General features: G+C 44.4%; 1 protein-coding gene across 1 annotated transcript in view; it reads left to right on the plus strand.

Annotated features, from left to right (window-relative positions):
• The window catches only part of ADGB (androglobin), a 1,363,241-nt gene that overhangs the window by 236,275 nt on the left and 1,109,644 nt on the right, over positions 1-17,322 (plus strand). Inside the window, exon 9 of the mRNA XM_086927423.1 lies at positions 1,645-1,755. Within this exon, the coding sequence (XP_086783549.1) occupies positions 1,645-1,755 (111 nt within the window). The remainder of the gene's footprint in view (positions 1-1,644; positions 1,756-17,322) is intronic.

Consider the following 17,322-nt stretch of genomic DNA (forward strand, 5'->3'; position numbering starts at 1 on the left):
GGGTCTGACAAGTAAACCAAATAACCAAACATGGAACCACTGATTAATACATCAATTTGCAATAGGCAGCACTCGCACTGTGGCACTGGACAGCAGTGGCACAGTGCCGAAAGCATCTAACACCAGCAAAAATACATGAGGCAGCAGCAAAAATGGAAGGGAGACCCACACCAATGGTGCCAGGTCTAACAGGTTTACCATTCTGCTCCTGTTCCAATGGGCTTGCAGAGACCATCTGAAGAGGAGCTTAATCCCCTTGCAGTTTTCCCTCCGACCGCTGTAATCAAAGTGTGGCGGTCAGAATGTCAGGCCCTAGTGTGCATTATACAAGTAAGTGCCTATCTCAAGATTTGCCTTTTTAACATGTGTTCCTTTAAGGCAAACAATTACAGCCTGCCTTGTGTAAAGCTCTGTCAAGTCAGTGGTAACCGGGATACTTTGTCTTCTTCCCATATGGAAACAGTGCATGCAGATGTACATGTGGATTATGGTTGGGATGAAGGTCCATAGGTATGGTTGGTAGCATTCATTGAACTCCACATGTAAGGTGACCTACAAAATAGTGGGAAGCCTTGTGCCAATCTGTGCGAGTCTGTCCAGTGTTCATGCTGGGCCTAGGAGCCCTTACATTTTACATTCCATGTCCTTCCTAGTATAAATAGTTTTTAGTCGTTTCTGATCCAGTGGGATATTGATACTGGTTTCTTTATGGATTTATTGACAATAATGTGTCCCTTAAGAGGTCAATTTCCACACCCCCTAGATCCTGAAGATTCAGCCACCAATATCAGTCCAATAAAATGGGTTTTGCGTTCAGGACTGCAGAATTAATTTGTAGAGCATTGACCCGTAACTAAAACATAATGGGATTCCAAGTGGGACATTGTAATCATTGATGAATGCCCAGGCCTTAATTCCCATTTAAGCCAACTCAACCAAGAAAAACTCATTACAGTCAGACTCTCTCTCTCTATAGCTCATCATACATTATTGAAGAATTGATGTGATGAAGCTAAAGGGACTTATTATGAGTTTGGCGGCACGGGAGCGGGACCGCCTTGTTCCTGCAACGCCAAACCCATGTTTAATCGCCTGCCAGATTAGTAGTTTTCTCCTGTCTGGCGAGCTATTTGATGGCGTTCCCAAGACAACAATGGGAACGTCAAAATCAGTACCTGCACAGCATGGACTGCTGCAGTACATGCAGTGCATGTACTGATGTTCATGGACATGTTGTGCTTACCTGTGTGCATCCTCATGGCATGATGCACCAGGGGGCCCTTTTTCCCACCTCCACACTTTTCATGTCAGTTACACCACCATGAAAAGTGAATGAAAAGGCGCACAAACTTTTTTAACACAGCCTTTTAGTAACTCAGGGCATACTTCAGATAGGTGTCAATATTACTTGTTATTCGTGGAGTCCTATATTTGGGTATAGCAGGATAGTGTAACTTGCACTTAACTTTTCCAGGTATGTAGCTGACTGAATCTTTACATGTGTGCCAAGACCGCTGTGCTTTTTTCGTTTTGCTCCATGAGCAATGAGGGTTATAGATCTTGAAACGATGATTGTCTGTGAAATAAATGCATTCTTTGGTGTTTTGTATTTGTTGAATATGTTCTGTTTACTTTTTCTGACAGATAAATCAGAAATAAAAGATATTGGCAAGAAGAAAGGTGAAAACAAGGCCCGCTCTGGTTCTCATTCTGGACGACCTTCTATAGATTCCTTCGGGCCTCTTCTTCCAGAATGTAGGTACATTAAATAATTAGACCATATAGATATATATTTCGGAACGACATATTTAAATTTGATGGATATTTTACTGATATATGCTAATCCATTCAATAATGTCATGAAAGTGTTCTAATGCAATTAGCATATATGTATGCAAAGTGGTGCCTAGCCTACTTACATTACGGCCGCCTCCACGGCGGTCTGAAAGTGCATCCTTCCTATTGCTGCTTGTCCTGGTGCCTGCCACAAGGTGCTGGAATGTTTAGAGGAATGCAAAAAGAACAATTGATGGACATAATGCAGACCAATGACATACATTCACCCCAGTACAGAGATGTGGGCCTAATCTATTGTTTTTTTGCTCACCATGCTGTTCCAGTTTCGACCCAGCCATATGCAAATCAATCTTGACCCTGCGCCCAATGGGAACAGTCCAGCCCGAACTGCCAGGCCAGGTCCTCCCTGGACTGGAAACAAGCATCCTAGGACCGGTTTCAGGCTTCCAGCCAGGATACCTTGACTCTAGTGGCATGGAAAGCATGAGACCCACGTCTGGGCATACCCGTCCCATTCGGGGTGACAAATGCAAAAAGAACAATTGATGGACAGAATGCAGAACAATGTCATAAATTCACCCCAGTACAGAGATCTGGGCCTAATCCATCGTTCTTTTGCTGGACTATTCCCACAAGGAACAGTTCAAGACTGATTTGCATATAGCTGGGTCCAAACTGGGGTGGTGTGGTGAGCAAAAGAATGACGGATTAAACCCAGATCCTTTTGATTGGGGGTGAATATTTGTGATAGAGCGCGCAGGTCACCCGACTAACTTTGTTACCGGATAATGCACACTTGGGCCCATAAAAAAAACACAATATTTTCACTATACTGTAATCAGGTAACCTAAACACTATTATCAGTAATCCAGTTCAATTCTGTTTGTTTCTGTGTACCTGACTTACCAATCCTCGAAACAGGTACCTATGATAACAATGGATCAGGGAGCTAGCTGTGGGAGTAAGTAGACAACACCAAATACCATGTATCATTGAAATAACTGTTTGTACTCTTTATAATGACCACAAACTCAAGAAGTTTTAAACACCTTTATCTAATTATCCTCATTATCATATGCCATGAGCCACAAATTTACAAAGATCAAACTGTCTATAACTAGAATTAGAAATATTGTATAGTTATGAATGAGAGTAGGAATCATTCAGAGATCGGAAATAAAGGGAAGGGAAAAATAAGGAACACGCTATTTTAGCTTAACAGAATTTAACAACTTCACTAAAGGCGGGTAAAGAAAGGGAACATACTAATCAAAGTAGACTTTTGAAATTCACTAACGGTTCAGAGGAAACGAAACTTATGAAATTTGATTTATCCAGATGTGCTTATTCTCTATAGGGAGGGGAAAAATGGAACAAACTATATATGCAAACGATTCTGCATTTGACTAAAGGAAGGTAAAAAGTGGTACATGCTAATAGACAAAATGCACGAAAATCTCATCAAATCTCTCTCAAAGGAGAGAAAAAAAGAATGTATGCAAGTATATATTATTCTGGATGTTAGGAAAGAGGTTTAGGGAAGAAAACCACCCACATAGATTATATTTACCTAGGATAGATTGAAGACTAACCCTGGCCACGGGTCAGTTGGGAAAGGCAGGAAAGGACCCTCAAGGACTTAGGCTGCCAGTAGGCGAGCAGGTACAGCTCATGGACAGTCAGGACAGGATAACCCCAGGATTTGGATCAGGACCGGGTTCACCAAAGGGTACGACCAACACCCGCAGCTTCGGTTGCAACGCCTGCGCTACTCCCTCTCTGCAAGGAATCTGCCAATAACCCCGATTGGGTTCTCGAATCTCCCAGCAAAGTGCTTCGCCAGCACTTAAGGTTTCCCAAACCCCTACTGAGTCTGTGGAAATTACGGACAGAGTGCTCCGCAGCCCTCTGCCCAACCGCCTCAACTTCTACGCTCCCAAACGCCACCTCCGATCGACCTACCACGCCCTCGCCGCCGTCCCCCGCATCCGAAGAGCGACAACAGGAGGAAGGTCCTTCTCCTACCTGGCCGCCAAAACCTGGAACACCCTCCCGACCGACCTTCGCCTGACCCAAGACCACCTCTCCTTCAGGAAGAAACTCAAGACCTGGCTGTTCGAGCAGTAGCGGCCCCCCCCCCCCCCCCCCCCCCCCCAAGCGCCTTGAGACCCTCCGGGTAAGTAGTGCGCTCTATAAATGCCTTGATTGATTGATTGAATCACCTATAGAGTTCGTTGGGTCAGTGACATGTCAGCTATTCGGACAAGTTGGACGAATTCTCTAGCTAAACTTAGGCTAGTTATACTGTTTTTCGGGTCAATGTACCACCCACCAATGTTGCAAGTGAAAAGTTCCCTAAATTCTGATTAGTCAAAGGAGGAGGTTAAGTCATCACATCACCTAAAATTTAGACTTTCTCAGGCTTAATATTCATTTTCAAACCCACCCCTTAAATTCTAACTTCCCATGTATATGTTTAACAGAGAACAATGAGGTACACAGCAGTTAAATTCAATTGTTGCAATTGCAGGTACAGTTCGGCTTCGTCCTGCTGGGTTACAGGTCGATTCTCATGAGCATCTTGGCTTTGGCTGCCAGCTGGCTGAGTTCCACTGCTGCATGGCTTTCTCTTCCCACATCACTTGACTGGGACCATATGAGCTTCAAATATGGAGTAGTAAGCCTCTCCGTGGCCCAAAGAATACAATTCATGAAAAGCAAGCGAAAACAATTTAGAAACACAAAATAAAAGTTACACTGTATACCATGAAATGGCTATACTACACCCCTTACTTTATAATAACTATAGCATTAGGAGTTAAGCAGAATAGACAACTTTTTGAAAGCGGCAATGCAAGCACAGAGCATATGAGAAAACAAAGCGGCCATTGTCAACTGTATTGCGCATGAGCAGCAAATTCCCACCAGAACTGCGAGTGTGTCACATCACATGGGTATGACCGACGCATGCGCAGACTAAATTCCCGCGTAGCAGCGGCCATTTTAGAGGCAAGCGTATTATTGTTTAAAAAACATAGGCAAGCATCACTGGGACACCCATTGTATTGTGAAATGTGCAATATTAGTAACACAAACAGGTTGAATTAGTCTATTAAAGTTATTTGAGGTTCTTGATACAAGAAAGTCGCTTAACGTGCGAATACTTGCTCCATCAATACCCTCTTTGATGATATTTACTATCATCACCATTAATGGAACCAGATGCCAACTTTTCACATTTTTCCCAGTTCAATTTCTTCAAACATTCGATTCATCTTTTCTTTTGTTTCTCTATTAGGGTGAGAATTTTTCACCCTTTTATAAATTTGATTATTCAGTTCCTCTAATTCAAGCTCATCCACAATCCTCTTCACTCCTCTCTTGTTCACAGTGTACTTTGTCTGATATTTGCGACATTTGCAACAAATGAATATGATAAACACTGCTATACTTATCCCCATAATTGGCAACAGTATTTTACTCAAAAGACTTTTCCCTAAGTTAGAAAACCAATGACCTACAGAGGAGAGACCATCAGTTAGTCTCTTCCAGGCACTCTCAACCTCCAGTGGTTTGAGCTCTTTTTCCAAATTTGTAATGTTCCTCACATACCTTTTGATTTCCACACTTTTGTCAGGTATGTAAGTGCAACAATGTTGCGCTTTCAACATTCTACAGACTCCGCCCTCTTTTGGTAATAAGGTGTCAAGAGCAAGCCTGTTTTGTAAAACCATAGATCTGATTGCAACCATTTCGGTATTGACCATCAGGAAACCTCCAGCAGTGTCAGTAGATAACCGATCCACTACTGTTGACAATTTGCAAATTCTGTGTGTATTCAGAGTCACTCCCACTGCAGGTATCAATGCACAAAAAATATTTCCCACTATTTCTCCGGCACTTTCTCTTTTTGTGCGTGCTAATTTATTAGTCTTTTCAGTGCTTCCAGTGCTTTTCTCCACATGGTATATCTTTGGGAAGATAATACCAAAGTAACAGCTTCCGTACCAATGGTCGGGCAATTTGAAATAAGCCTTGTTTCCACATATAAAATAAATTCCGGGAAACACTGGCTCTGACCCATCTTTGAATCCCCAACCCCCAATTACTTTTTTAATTATGTTCGCATTCACTGGAACCAATGAATATGTTATTATAGTAACTAGTCTTTTCTCTTTGAAGACAAATTTTGCCTTTCTTTTCGAAATCCAGCAACATGGCAGCATTGACTCCACCTTTTGAGGTGCTCCCAATACTTTCTGCCCATTTAGGAACTTTCTGAGTTTTGTCTCTGGCTTTCTTTTGGAAAGTTTCTCTTCGCTTTTCTACCATATTCAGAAATTCTTTCTCCTTTTCATGTAAAGAACAAGTCAAGTTATTTTTGTGTGCGTCATCTATGTTAATTTTTCCTACCGTTAGAAAATAATCACTCATGTATTTAGCTACATCTCTAGGCGTATGTACAGGGTTCAGGTTTCTTCGAACAGGATTTTCAGCAAATGTCACGTCAAGGTTGTTGGAGAACCGCAGCCTTAGGGCCCGGTGGCGCAGGGTACGCCTAAATCCCCGGGATTCACCTGCCTTGTCAAAACAGAGACACAGACTCTTTGTCTTGCGTAGAAGATGGCATTTATTAGCTGCAGCTAGTACAGTGGTCTTAGAAGTCGTCAGTACAACGAGGTTCAAATGAGACTGCCCCTTAACTCCGTGGCGCACCGGTTTATATATCATACAGCACAATGCAAAAATGCAATCACACACGAGCATGAGCTATAAGCAAATGTTACAAACAATGTTTTAAGTCCAAAACAACTCAAGTTCCCGGTTCTATTTGTCACTCGACTCTTTAAGTAAATCCCAAGTGAATCCACACAATTCGGTTTACTAGCAGAGAAAACACAGCTGTGTGTCACAGAAGGACAGTCGAGAAACAGGAGAATGCATGAGATGTGTAGTGAAGGACAGCAGATAAGATAACTTAAGGGAAACAATGGTGTGAAATGACATGTATTTTATTTATTTTATTTATTTGAATTTATAATGCGCAACAGCTACCCGCAGTGGGTTTCCCGGCGCAAGGGATAGACTGAAGTAGAAAGAAGGACACAACAAAAGTACCATAGGCCAATTAGAGCGGCAGATAGATCTATTGAAAGAGTAGAGTTTTCAATTTTTCCCGAAAACAAAATAAGTCGGTCTCTGATTTCAAGGCGATAGGTAGCGCGTTCCAGTATTTGGGGCCTAGATGGGAGAAGGCCCGACCCCCCATCTTTACAAGTTTGAATCTTGGAACAACGAAGTCGCAGTTGGCAGAAGATCTTAGTGTGCGACTAGGCTTGTAAGGTTGGACAAGACTCTGCAAGTATTTTGGGGCTGAACCCTGCTTAATTTTAAAAAGATAACACAGGGCTTTAAATTTAATATGGCTAGAGACCCTGAGCCAGTGTAGATCGCGAAGAGCCTGTGAGGCCGATGATCTCCTCGGGATGTTACAGAGAAGTCGGGCCGACGAATTTTGTACAACCTGGAGTTTGTTAATGGTAGCAGAAATCCGAGGTTGCGGACCACAGAGGTCGGCTGGGGGAGGGGTCCCATGTCACTGGGCCAGTGTTGCGGGCCCCAAAGATCTTTATGCTTCCCCACAATGACGATCTCGGTCTTGTCACCGTTTAACTTGAGGATATGCCTCTGCATCCACTCAGCTACACGTGACAATCCGGTCTTCAAGATCGATACGCTGTTGCACTCACTGCTGGAAAGGGAGAAAACAATTTGGGTGTCATCGGCGTATGAAAATATAGTCAGCCCAGCGTCCTCCACGATGGTAGCCAGGGGTCTGACGTAGATGTTAAACAATAAGGGGCTGAGTATGGACCCCTGCGGAACGCCATACGCCGATGGACATGTGGCAGATGCGGCTTTCATAGAGAAAACCTGGCTCGCTTAAAAAGGAGGCAATCCAGGCTAATGCAGGACCATCTACTCCCAGGGACCGGAGAGAGTTCAAAAGGATGGAATGGGACACAGTATCGAATGCCGCGCTCAAATCCAAAAGGATGAGTGCAGATGTTTCCCTGCGGCCAATACCGTGCCGCAAACTCTCCGTCACCCCGAGTAACGCGGTCTCGGTGGAATGATGTGCACGAAAACCGGACTGGGAAGAGTGTAAAAATCCCGAGCTTTCCACAAGATGGTTTAACTGAGTGTTAACATGCCTTTCCAGCACTTTTGAGAGAACAGGCAACAAGGATATGGGTCTAAAGTTGGCGAGGTTAGACACATCGGCTCCTGCCTTTTTTAGGAGAGGAACAACCATTGCATGCTTCCAATCCTGTAACACATGAGACTCAGTTAGAGATGCATTTAGGAGTCTCATGAGAACCCACCGGGGTTCGAGGTCCAGTAACTTTAGGATTTTCGCAGGTACAGGATCATGAGGTGAACCAGATCTTACACTGCTCATGCAGGAGAAGAACGAGGTATCATCAAACAGTTGCCAGTTTGTAACCTTCGCCATTGGAAGCGGTTGTTCGATCGCTGCAGCCTGTTCTGATTGGTGTTCCTTTACCGTCAAGGGAGCGCTCATAGAGTCGTATATGCGCTCAACCTTAGCAATAAAGAATTCCGCAATGGAGTTACACTGGACTACCTCCAAAGCTGGGGGAATGGGGATAGTGTCCGCTCCTGTCAATTTTTTGACAACGGAAAAAAGAGTCTGTGGGCAATTCTGTGCTTGTGTCACTGTACTCACAGTGTAAGCAGCTCTCGCAATTTTACATTGTGAGCGGTACCCCTTCAGATCCTCTTTGTAGGCAGTCTTCCGTGAGACCGAATAAGAGTGCCTCCATTTCCTTTCGAGAGCCTTTCATTTGGTTCGTAAGACCTTCATAGCAGCATAGAACCAAGGTGCCGGGGAACGATGAGACCTAAAATGTTTCGGGGTTAAAGGAAGGAGGGTGGTTACAGCATTGGTGAGCCAATGTGATACAACGGTACTCAATTCCATAACGGGAGCATCACTGTCCTCAGGGCGGGTGTTTGAAAGGTGCTAGTTCAACTTTGTAATATCAAGTTTAACCCACCGGTGGATTAATTCGCCTTTACCACAGCCACGGATTAATCCAGACGGGGATTAATCAGCTCAGACAGGAATTAGTGTACTCGGCCAGACCCTGACACTCATTAGCAAACATAGGCGAGGAAGCCACCTGACAAGTTGTTGCTGCACCATCATTCTAATATTCTCTGTCTTCTCAGCAGCAGATCATGGGACGCAAAAGGTAGCCAACAGGCCACAAACTGCGGGACCACTCTGCACCACAAACAACAAGAGAATATGACAGCTAGAATTGCTCCAAGGAACGTTAAGATCTTCCATCCCCAAGTTGACAATATTCCCCAAAACCATCCCATAAAAGACCAATCTCCTTCATCCTGATGTATCGACTCGGAGACTGTGTGAATTTTGGAAAAAGCTTGGTATACTGCTGGAGTGTCATCTGGAATATAAATGCAGCAACTAGATCCGATCAATCTACAGACACCTCCTCGATCTGCTAGAATTACGTCTAGCGCAATTCGGTTCTGAAGCGTCATAAGACGGTCCGCTTGAAGCTCTGCTGTAATGTTACCTATCGCACCTGCGGTAACATTAATAGTGGTCTCAACCACTCGAACTAATTGCCTAATGTGTCTGCTGTTAACCATCTGACCCCAAAAGGGAAGGAATCCCGTAAGGAAATTTCCTCCCTCTTGCTCTGCCGTGTCTTTGGCATCGAACACGCCTCTGCTATGTCTAACTCTGTGATGGTCTGACAAAGCCGTATATGTAGAGGGAAGGAGAAAAGCTATGTAGCAAGTTCCAGAAAAGTTAGAAGGTAACAAAGTGTAGGCTCGATCATTACAAACAAAATATGTTCCTTGAGATGAAACTAGCGGAGGGTAATCAAGGGATGAAAGAACATATGAATATGTACATTTCTAGATATCATCAATTTTCTTGCTGTTAATCTGGAGACAAAGATTTCCTGTATGGGGCACAGTCCCCACTGGGGAAGACTCACCTTTTCTAGTTTTATCGCTGAGAATGGAGACATAGTGGGTAACATTCCATCCATCATAAGCTCTCTTTTCATCCAATGGAATCTTACTCTTCTCTACAATCTTGGCCATTACCACTATGCTTTTTATCATGGAGCTATGACTGAAATTTAATCCATTCCCAGGAGTTCTCACAGGGCTTCTAAGTCTGTTGTGGTATGCGGCCAAAAACATTGTGAAATAGGCCCAAGCTGAACCTTCGTATGAAAAAGGAAGAACCAGATATGGCATTCCCTTTTGTGTATTATGTGGCATAAGTCCGCACACCCAACAGTCAGTCATATTAATGGCCAACTGATGTTGGTGCAACAACTGAATAAACGTATTATTCATATACTCGGCTCTCCTTATCTGTTCATGTGGAGGTAAAGTATGCATTTTGTGTGAGAAGACAGAAAGTCGAGAAGGCAAAGAAGTCGTAGTATTTGCAACATTTCTTGATTGAAAGATATGAACAATCCATCCTGTGCAGGCTAATAAAATACACAAAAACATAAGAACACACAAAGCTTCGCCAAATCGACTACGTAATAATTTATAATATTTTGCTCTCATTTCTTGGTTCTTATTTTCCCTACCTACAATTATTGTACCATCCATCTTTATCTAAAAAAAATGTCGCTCACGGCACTCTTCTCCAATTACTCAGCTAATCACTTCTGTATACCTGAGGCACTAGCCACTTACTGAAGAACAGAATCAGGTTACAGTCTGAGTCTCCTACTGTGACCCTGCGACGGAGACAGATGGCACATTTAATACTAATGTTACGCATAAAAGACAAAAAGGACAAAAAGAATGTCTTTAATTAATAAAAGTGTTCAAGAGTTCAGTTCATTGGGTCTTTGTCTTAAATTGTAGCGTGTTTTGATCGGCACGGTCTGATCTTTAAACAGTATTTCCGGGTTGGTGGTGTCTATTCGACAATGCACAGGCACAGCAGCTTGAAGAATATCGTCATCCGCTTTTTCAGACTGAGTCCCATAAATCTGAGCATCACTGAACGGGACAAAACAAGGAACAGCTGCAGTGTCCGATTCTCTTACACCACTGTGAGTCCACTGGTCAAAGGGTAATGGAAGTGGCACCTTTTTGCAGTGCACTCCATGCACCTATTTGCGCTTTCCTACCACCTTGACAGCCTTGCGAGTAGCGAGCAACACCTGCGTAGGCGGGGACCACCGAGGCTCCAAATTCTTGGTCCGTTGAAAATTCTTCACACAGACCCGGGCACGATGGTGTCACCTGGGTCTAAGGAGGCCTCTGGCAGAACACTCTGTACCTGTTGACGAATAACACTTAATTTAGTAATCAAATCGTGCAGATAGTCAATTAACAGAGGATATGGTATGTCTGAGTATCTTTTAGGACGAGGGACACCCCAAACATTTGCTGCACGTCCAAATACCACCTCATACGGGCTAAGTCCCATACGAGAGTGTACAGTAGTTCTGGTTGACAAAAGAGCTAGGGGCAAACCGTCTGGCAGAGCAAGACCTGTACTGGCTTGAATCTTAGCCAGCTTAAGCTTGAGCGTACCATTGTAACACTCAACCAAACCAGCTGACTGTGGATGGTTTGCCGCATGGAATTTTTGTTTGATTCCGAGACCAGAACATACTTTCTGCATTATCTGGCCTACGAATTCACTTCCATTGTCACTCCAGACAATGCGCGGCAAACCAAACCTAGGGAAAAATTCCTTAATTAGTACTTTAGCAGTTGACAAAGCAGTGTTATCTTTTAAGGGGTAGGCCTCTATCCAGCGGGAAAAGGCACATGCCACCACCAGAACATACTTGAGGTTGTTACAGCGATCCATATAAATGTAATCGATATGCAACACCTCAAAGGGATATGACGGGGGAGCAAAATGGCCTGCTAGAGTTGGGGTTCCTTTTCCTGGGTTATGCATTAAGCAAACAATGCAATGTTTAACCACATTTTCTGCACATTTCGGAATTCCTCCATTCTGCCATACCGGAGCCAAGAGCTTACATATGCCTTTTGCACTAATGTGAGCTGGGCCATGAGCCATGGTCACGACCGGCAACACATAAGCGTCCGGTAACAACCATCGCTGATGTTCCGACAACTCTGTCCAACAACCCGTTAGATCTAACATTCCTGTCCTTTCTTTCCACATACTCAATTCTTTCTCAATAGCTTCTCCCTGAATCGTTTTCACACTCTCAATTGTATCTTCACACATTCCAATTTCCCTCACCCAATTTGCAGGGCCTGCCACATACATTCGACTAGTGGTGTTTCTAGCTGTAGTTTTCGCTATATCGTCTGCAAACGCATTTCCACGACCCACATCATCTGGGATTTTCTTATGTGCGCTGCACTTTATGATCGCTATCTGTGCTGGCAAAGTAAGGGACTCAAGAAGATCAGTTACCAACTGACCATGCTGAATCTTTGTCCCATGAGAGGTAAAGAATCCTCTCTCCCTCCATAACTTTCCAAAACTATGCGCAACACCGAACGGATACTGACTATCTGTATACACATTCACTCTCTTTCCCTTCGACAAGACACATGCTCTAGTCAAAGCTATCAATTCAGCTGCTTGGGCTTAATTATGTCTAATATGTGCCGTCTCAACAATAGTGCATAAGGTGGTAACAGCATAGGCAGAAGTGGTTTCTCCATTTGGAAGTTTAAAACAAGAACCGTCGAACCATAGGATCCTGTCCGGGTCCATAAGCGGAGTGTCCTTTAAATCAATCCTCCCCTTCGTTTCTTCTGCTGTTCGAAGAAAACAATCATGGTTTTCCTGATCATCTTTCTCATCTGGGAGTGGTAACAATGTAGCTGGATTCAACGTGTTACATCTTTTGATATGTATATGACTCGCCAGAAGTGTCAGCTCGTAACCAGACAAACGAGCACTCGTGAGATGCTGCGTCTTGGTTTCTATTTAACAAGGTATCAGGCATCCACTGCATGTGGAACCATAACAATGATTGTGTTGTCTAATACTAATCCGGCAGACTGTCTAATAGCAATTGCGGCAGCTGCTGTAGCTCTAAGACAACTGTGCAAAGCTTTAGCTACTGGGTCTAATGTAGCAGGGAAATAGGCACATTGCCTCTGCTTATCTCCGAATTGCTGTGTCAAGACTGACAACGCGCAACCTTCTTTCTCGTGAACGTACAATGTAAAGGACTTGCTATAATCCAGAGTACCCAACACTGGAGGAGAACACAGGGCAGTACGTAAATCAACAAAACTTTTCTGACATTCATTCGTCCAAGGGAGTGGATGGGGCGTATCTTTCAGCGTTAATGCCACCAATGGTTTCGCCAAGAGCGAAAAATTGGGAAACCATTGTCTACAGTAGGAAGTGATACCCAAAAAGGCACATATTTCTCTCTGTGTGTTGGGTACAGACATCTGTGAAATAGCATGAATACGTTCTGGGGTCAATCACCTTCCCTCCTTCGACAAAAGATGACCTAAGTAGGTCACTTCTTGTCGGACATACTGCAACTTGGAGGGCGATACTTTATGATTCAGAACAGCCAGATGATGCAACAACTCAACAGTCACTCTCCTACACACATCTTCAGTATCAGCAGCCACCAGCAAATCATCCACATACTGAACAAGCGTAGCACCTGGAGGCAAAGGAAAAGTATCAAGTTGACATTTAAGAGCTTTACTGTAAATAGAGGGACTTTCACAATAGCCTTGAGGAGCTCTCTTAAAGCGAAAACTTCGGCCACCTAAAGAGAAACCAAAAATATCCCTACTCTCCTCAGCAATGGGGATGCTAAAGAAAGCATTCTTAAGATCAATCACTGAGAACCAAGCTGCCGAAGCAGGAATCATCGTCAATAAGGCTGTAATGTCCGGAACAACAGGAAACTGTAGTACCACTATTTTGTTGACTTCCCTTAAATCAATAACGAATCCATAGACAGGAGGCTGTGAAGGATCCGTCCTTTTAAGGATCGGAAGAACAGGGCTATTACAGACATTGCCTCTAGTCTCTTCGACCACACCTTTCTGAATGAAGTCATCAACAATGGCCAATAATTCTCTCTCTCCATCACTAGAAATACGATATTGAGGAATGCGTGGCATCTGAACATTATCTCTAACTGTGACGACGTACGGTGGGATTGCAAGACGACCAACGTCATTCGGACCCGTGGCCCAAAGACTTTCTGGGAGAGAACATAACTCAGGTGGAAACTTGTCCCGAGATAAATACATAGGGGACATTAATCTTTTCCCCAACGTGAGATGCACACCAGACAGGGAACAATACAATGTTGCATGCAATCTTTTTAACAAATCAAAACCCAATAAGTTCTCATTACAACCAGTTGTCAATATCAGTGGAGCTTCCAAATCATAAGGACCAATCGAAACAGGCAGGGGGCAAGAAACCGGATTACAAACTGGAGCACTAGAAAATCCCACGGAAGTATTTACTAAGCCAGACAAAGGGGCTCCAGGTAGTTTAGAATGAATAATCGAACTTCTCATCGCACCAGTATCCAAAAGAAACGGTTCTGAGACACCCATTGTATTAACAGTGACATATGGCCCATCTTGATCTACTGGAATCGACACAACTCCCTCACTTCGTCCTTGGCTGTCCTATTCGGTCTGGAAATTGTCAGCTCTTTCTTCAACGTAATAATCATCGTTATAATACTGCGTAGACTGAACTGCCTGCTGGTCAAAGTAATTCGATGTAGATGGGACACGAGAACGCTGCTCCTGAGAGGGCGCACCTCGTCCCCTTCCCCTAGATCCCGTTTAAAAATTACCACGACCTCGAGAAGCAGACGTCCCATTATTACGCTGTAATAAGACTGGACAACTACTCTTGAAATGTCCCTCCTCTCTACAATATGCACATTGATTAGGACCTAATAAAGGTCTCGGCGCAAAATACTCAGGTTTTTGCAACTGTCTCTGAAACTGTGGAGGCTGCTGAAACTGAGTGTTTTGCTGATGCTGATTCGAACAAGGTGGATACGCCTGCTGTAGAAGAACTTTAGTTTTCAAATCCTTATTTTTCTTCTCTTGTTTCTCCTTCTCCTCCTTATCCCTGTTCTCATAATACTCTGCAGTAGCCAATATTTTGGCACGAGAAGAGACAGCCCATGCACTTCAATTTATTCGATAATTAGGGAAGCAAATTATATACACACTTGTCCACAAACAATCGCTGGCCACCCTCTACACTCAAATCCTGACTGCTATGGTCTATAAACGTTTCTTTGAAACGAGTAAAAAAGTCCGAGACACTTTCATCTTTCTTTTGCTTACATGCGGCCAACTTATCCCAATTAATTCGTACCGCCCGCATCAGTGTCTTCATTAACTCTATTATTCTACCTGGAAGAGCCGTAATCAAATCCTCGGGTTTTGCACCACCCACCTGATTCGCATCCGCAGCTCTAATAGCAGCCCAATCACCACCTAATTCGGCCAAATGATCTTCCCAACGAATCCGCGCCCATATACCTTGCGGAACAACATTTCCAAATAGGATATCAATGTCGGCCAAATTCATAATACAATTCAGAAAAGGGCGTGGTGATGAACAGAGTGTCTGAATTAAGCAGACCACTCTTACCCAGTCCAAAGATCAGGGCTTGATCCATCACCATTATTTATCTCACTGCACCATCCCAGCTCAGAACCTGGCTGTCTGCAAATCAGTCTGTCCCTGGCCCAGTGCATCATGGGAACAGGGCAGACTAAACTACCGAGCCAATTCTTCACCAGAAAGGAGACAAGCTACCGGGGACTGGTTTCTGGCATTTCAGCCGTCTTCGGCCCGGCTTGCTTGAATCCTGATAGTGCAGTGAGAAAGGGACTCATGTCTGAGTATACCCTGCCACACCTATAGTGGCCAAAAACGATTCAGAAAAGGGGGTGGTGATGAACAGAGTGTCTGAATTAAGCAGACCACTCTTACCCAGTCCAAAGATCAGGGCTTGATCCATCACCATTATTTATCTCACTGCACCATCCCAGCTCAGAACCTGGCTATATGCAAATCAGTCTGTCCCTGTCCCAGTGCATCATGGGAACAGGGCAGACTAAACTACCAAGCCAATTCTTCACCAGAAAGGAGACAAGCTACCGGGGACCGGTTTCTGGCATTTCAGCCGTCTTCGGCCCGGCTTGCTTGAATCCTGATGGTGCAGTGAGAAAGGGACTCATGTCTGAGTATACCCTGCCACACCTATAGTGGCCAAAAACGATTCAGAAAAGGGGGTGGTGATGAACAGAGTGTCTGAATTAAACAGACCACTCTTACCCAGTCCAAAGATCAGGGCTTGATCCATCACCATTATTTATCTCACTGCACCATCCCAGCTCAGAACCTGGCTATATGCAAATCAGTCTGTCCCTGGCCCAGTGCATCATGGGAACAGGGCAGACTAAACTACCAAGCCAATTCTTCACCAGAAAGGAGACAAGCTACCGGGGACCGGTTTCTGGCATTTCAGCCGTCTTCGGCCCGGCTTGCTTGAATCCTGATGGTGCAGTGAGAAAGGGACTCATGTATGAGTATACCCTGCCACACCTATAGTGGGCAAAAACGATTCAGAAAAGGGGGTGGTGATGAACAGAGTGTCTGAATTAAGCAGACCACTCTTACCCAGTCCAAAGATCAGGGCTTGATCCACCACCATTATTTATCTCACTGCACCATCCCAGCTCAGAACCTGTCTATATGCAAATCAGTCTGTCCCTGGCCCAGTGCATCATGGGAACAGGGCAGACTAAACTACCAAGCCAATTCTTCACCAGAAAGGAGACAAGCTACCGGGGACCGGTTTCTGGCATTTCAGCCGTCTTCGGCCCGGCTTGCTTGAATTCTGATGGTGCAGTGAGAAAGGGACTCCTGTCTGAGAATACCCTGCCACACCTATAGTGGCCAAAACCGATTCAGAAAAGGGGGTGGTGATGCACCATCAGGATTCAAGCAAGCCGGGCCGAAGACGGCTGAAATGCCAGAAACCGGTCCCCGGTAGCTTGTCTCCTTTCTGGTGAAGAATTCGCTTGGTAGTTTAGTCTGCCCTGTTCCCATGATGCACTGGGCCAGGGACAGACTGATTTGCATATAGCCAGGTTCTGAGCTGGGATGGTGCAGTGAGATAAATAATGGTGATGGATCAAGCCCTGATCTTTGGACTGGGTAAGAGTTGTCTGCTTAATTCAGACACTCTGTTCATCACCAACCCCTTTTCTGAATCAATTTTGTCCACCATAAGCGTGGAAGGGTATACTCAGATGTGAGTCCCTTGCTCATTGCACCATCAGGATTCAAGCAAGCCGGGCCGAAGACGGCTGAAATGCCAGAAACTGGTCCCCGGTAGCTTGTTTCCTTCCCAGTATAAGAATTGGCTTGGTAGTTTGGTCTGCCCTGTTCCCATGATGCAC

The sequence above is a fragment of the Lissotriton vulgaris genome, chromosome 6 (assembly GCF_964263255.1).
Source record: "Lissotriton vulgaris chromosome 6, aLisVul1.2, whole genome shotgun sequence".
Taxonomy (NCBI): Eukaryota; Metazoa; Chordata; class Amphibia; order Caudata; family Salamandridae; genus Lissotriton; species Lissotriton vulgaris.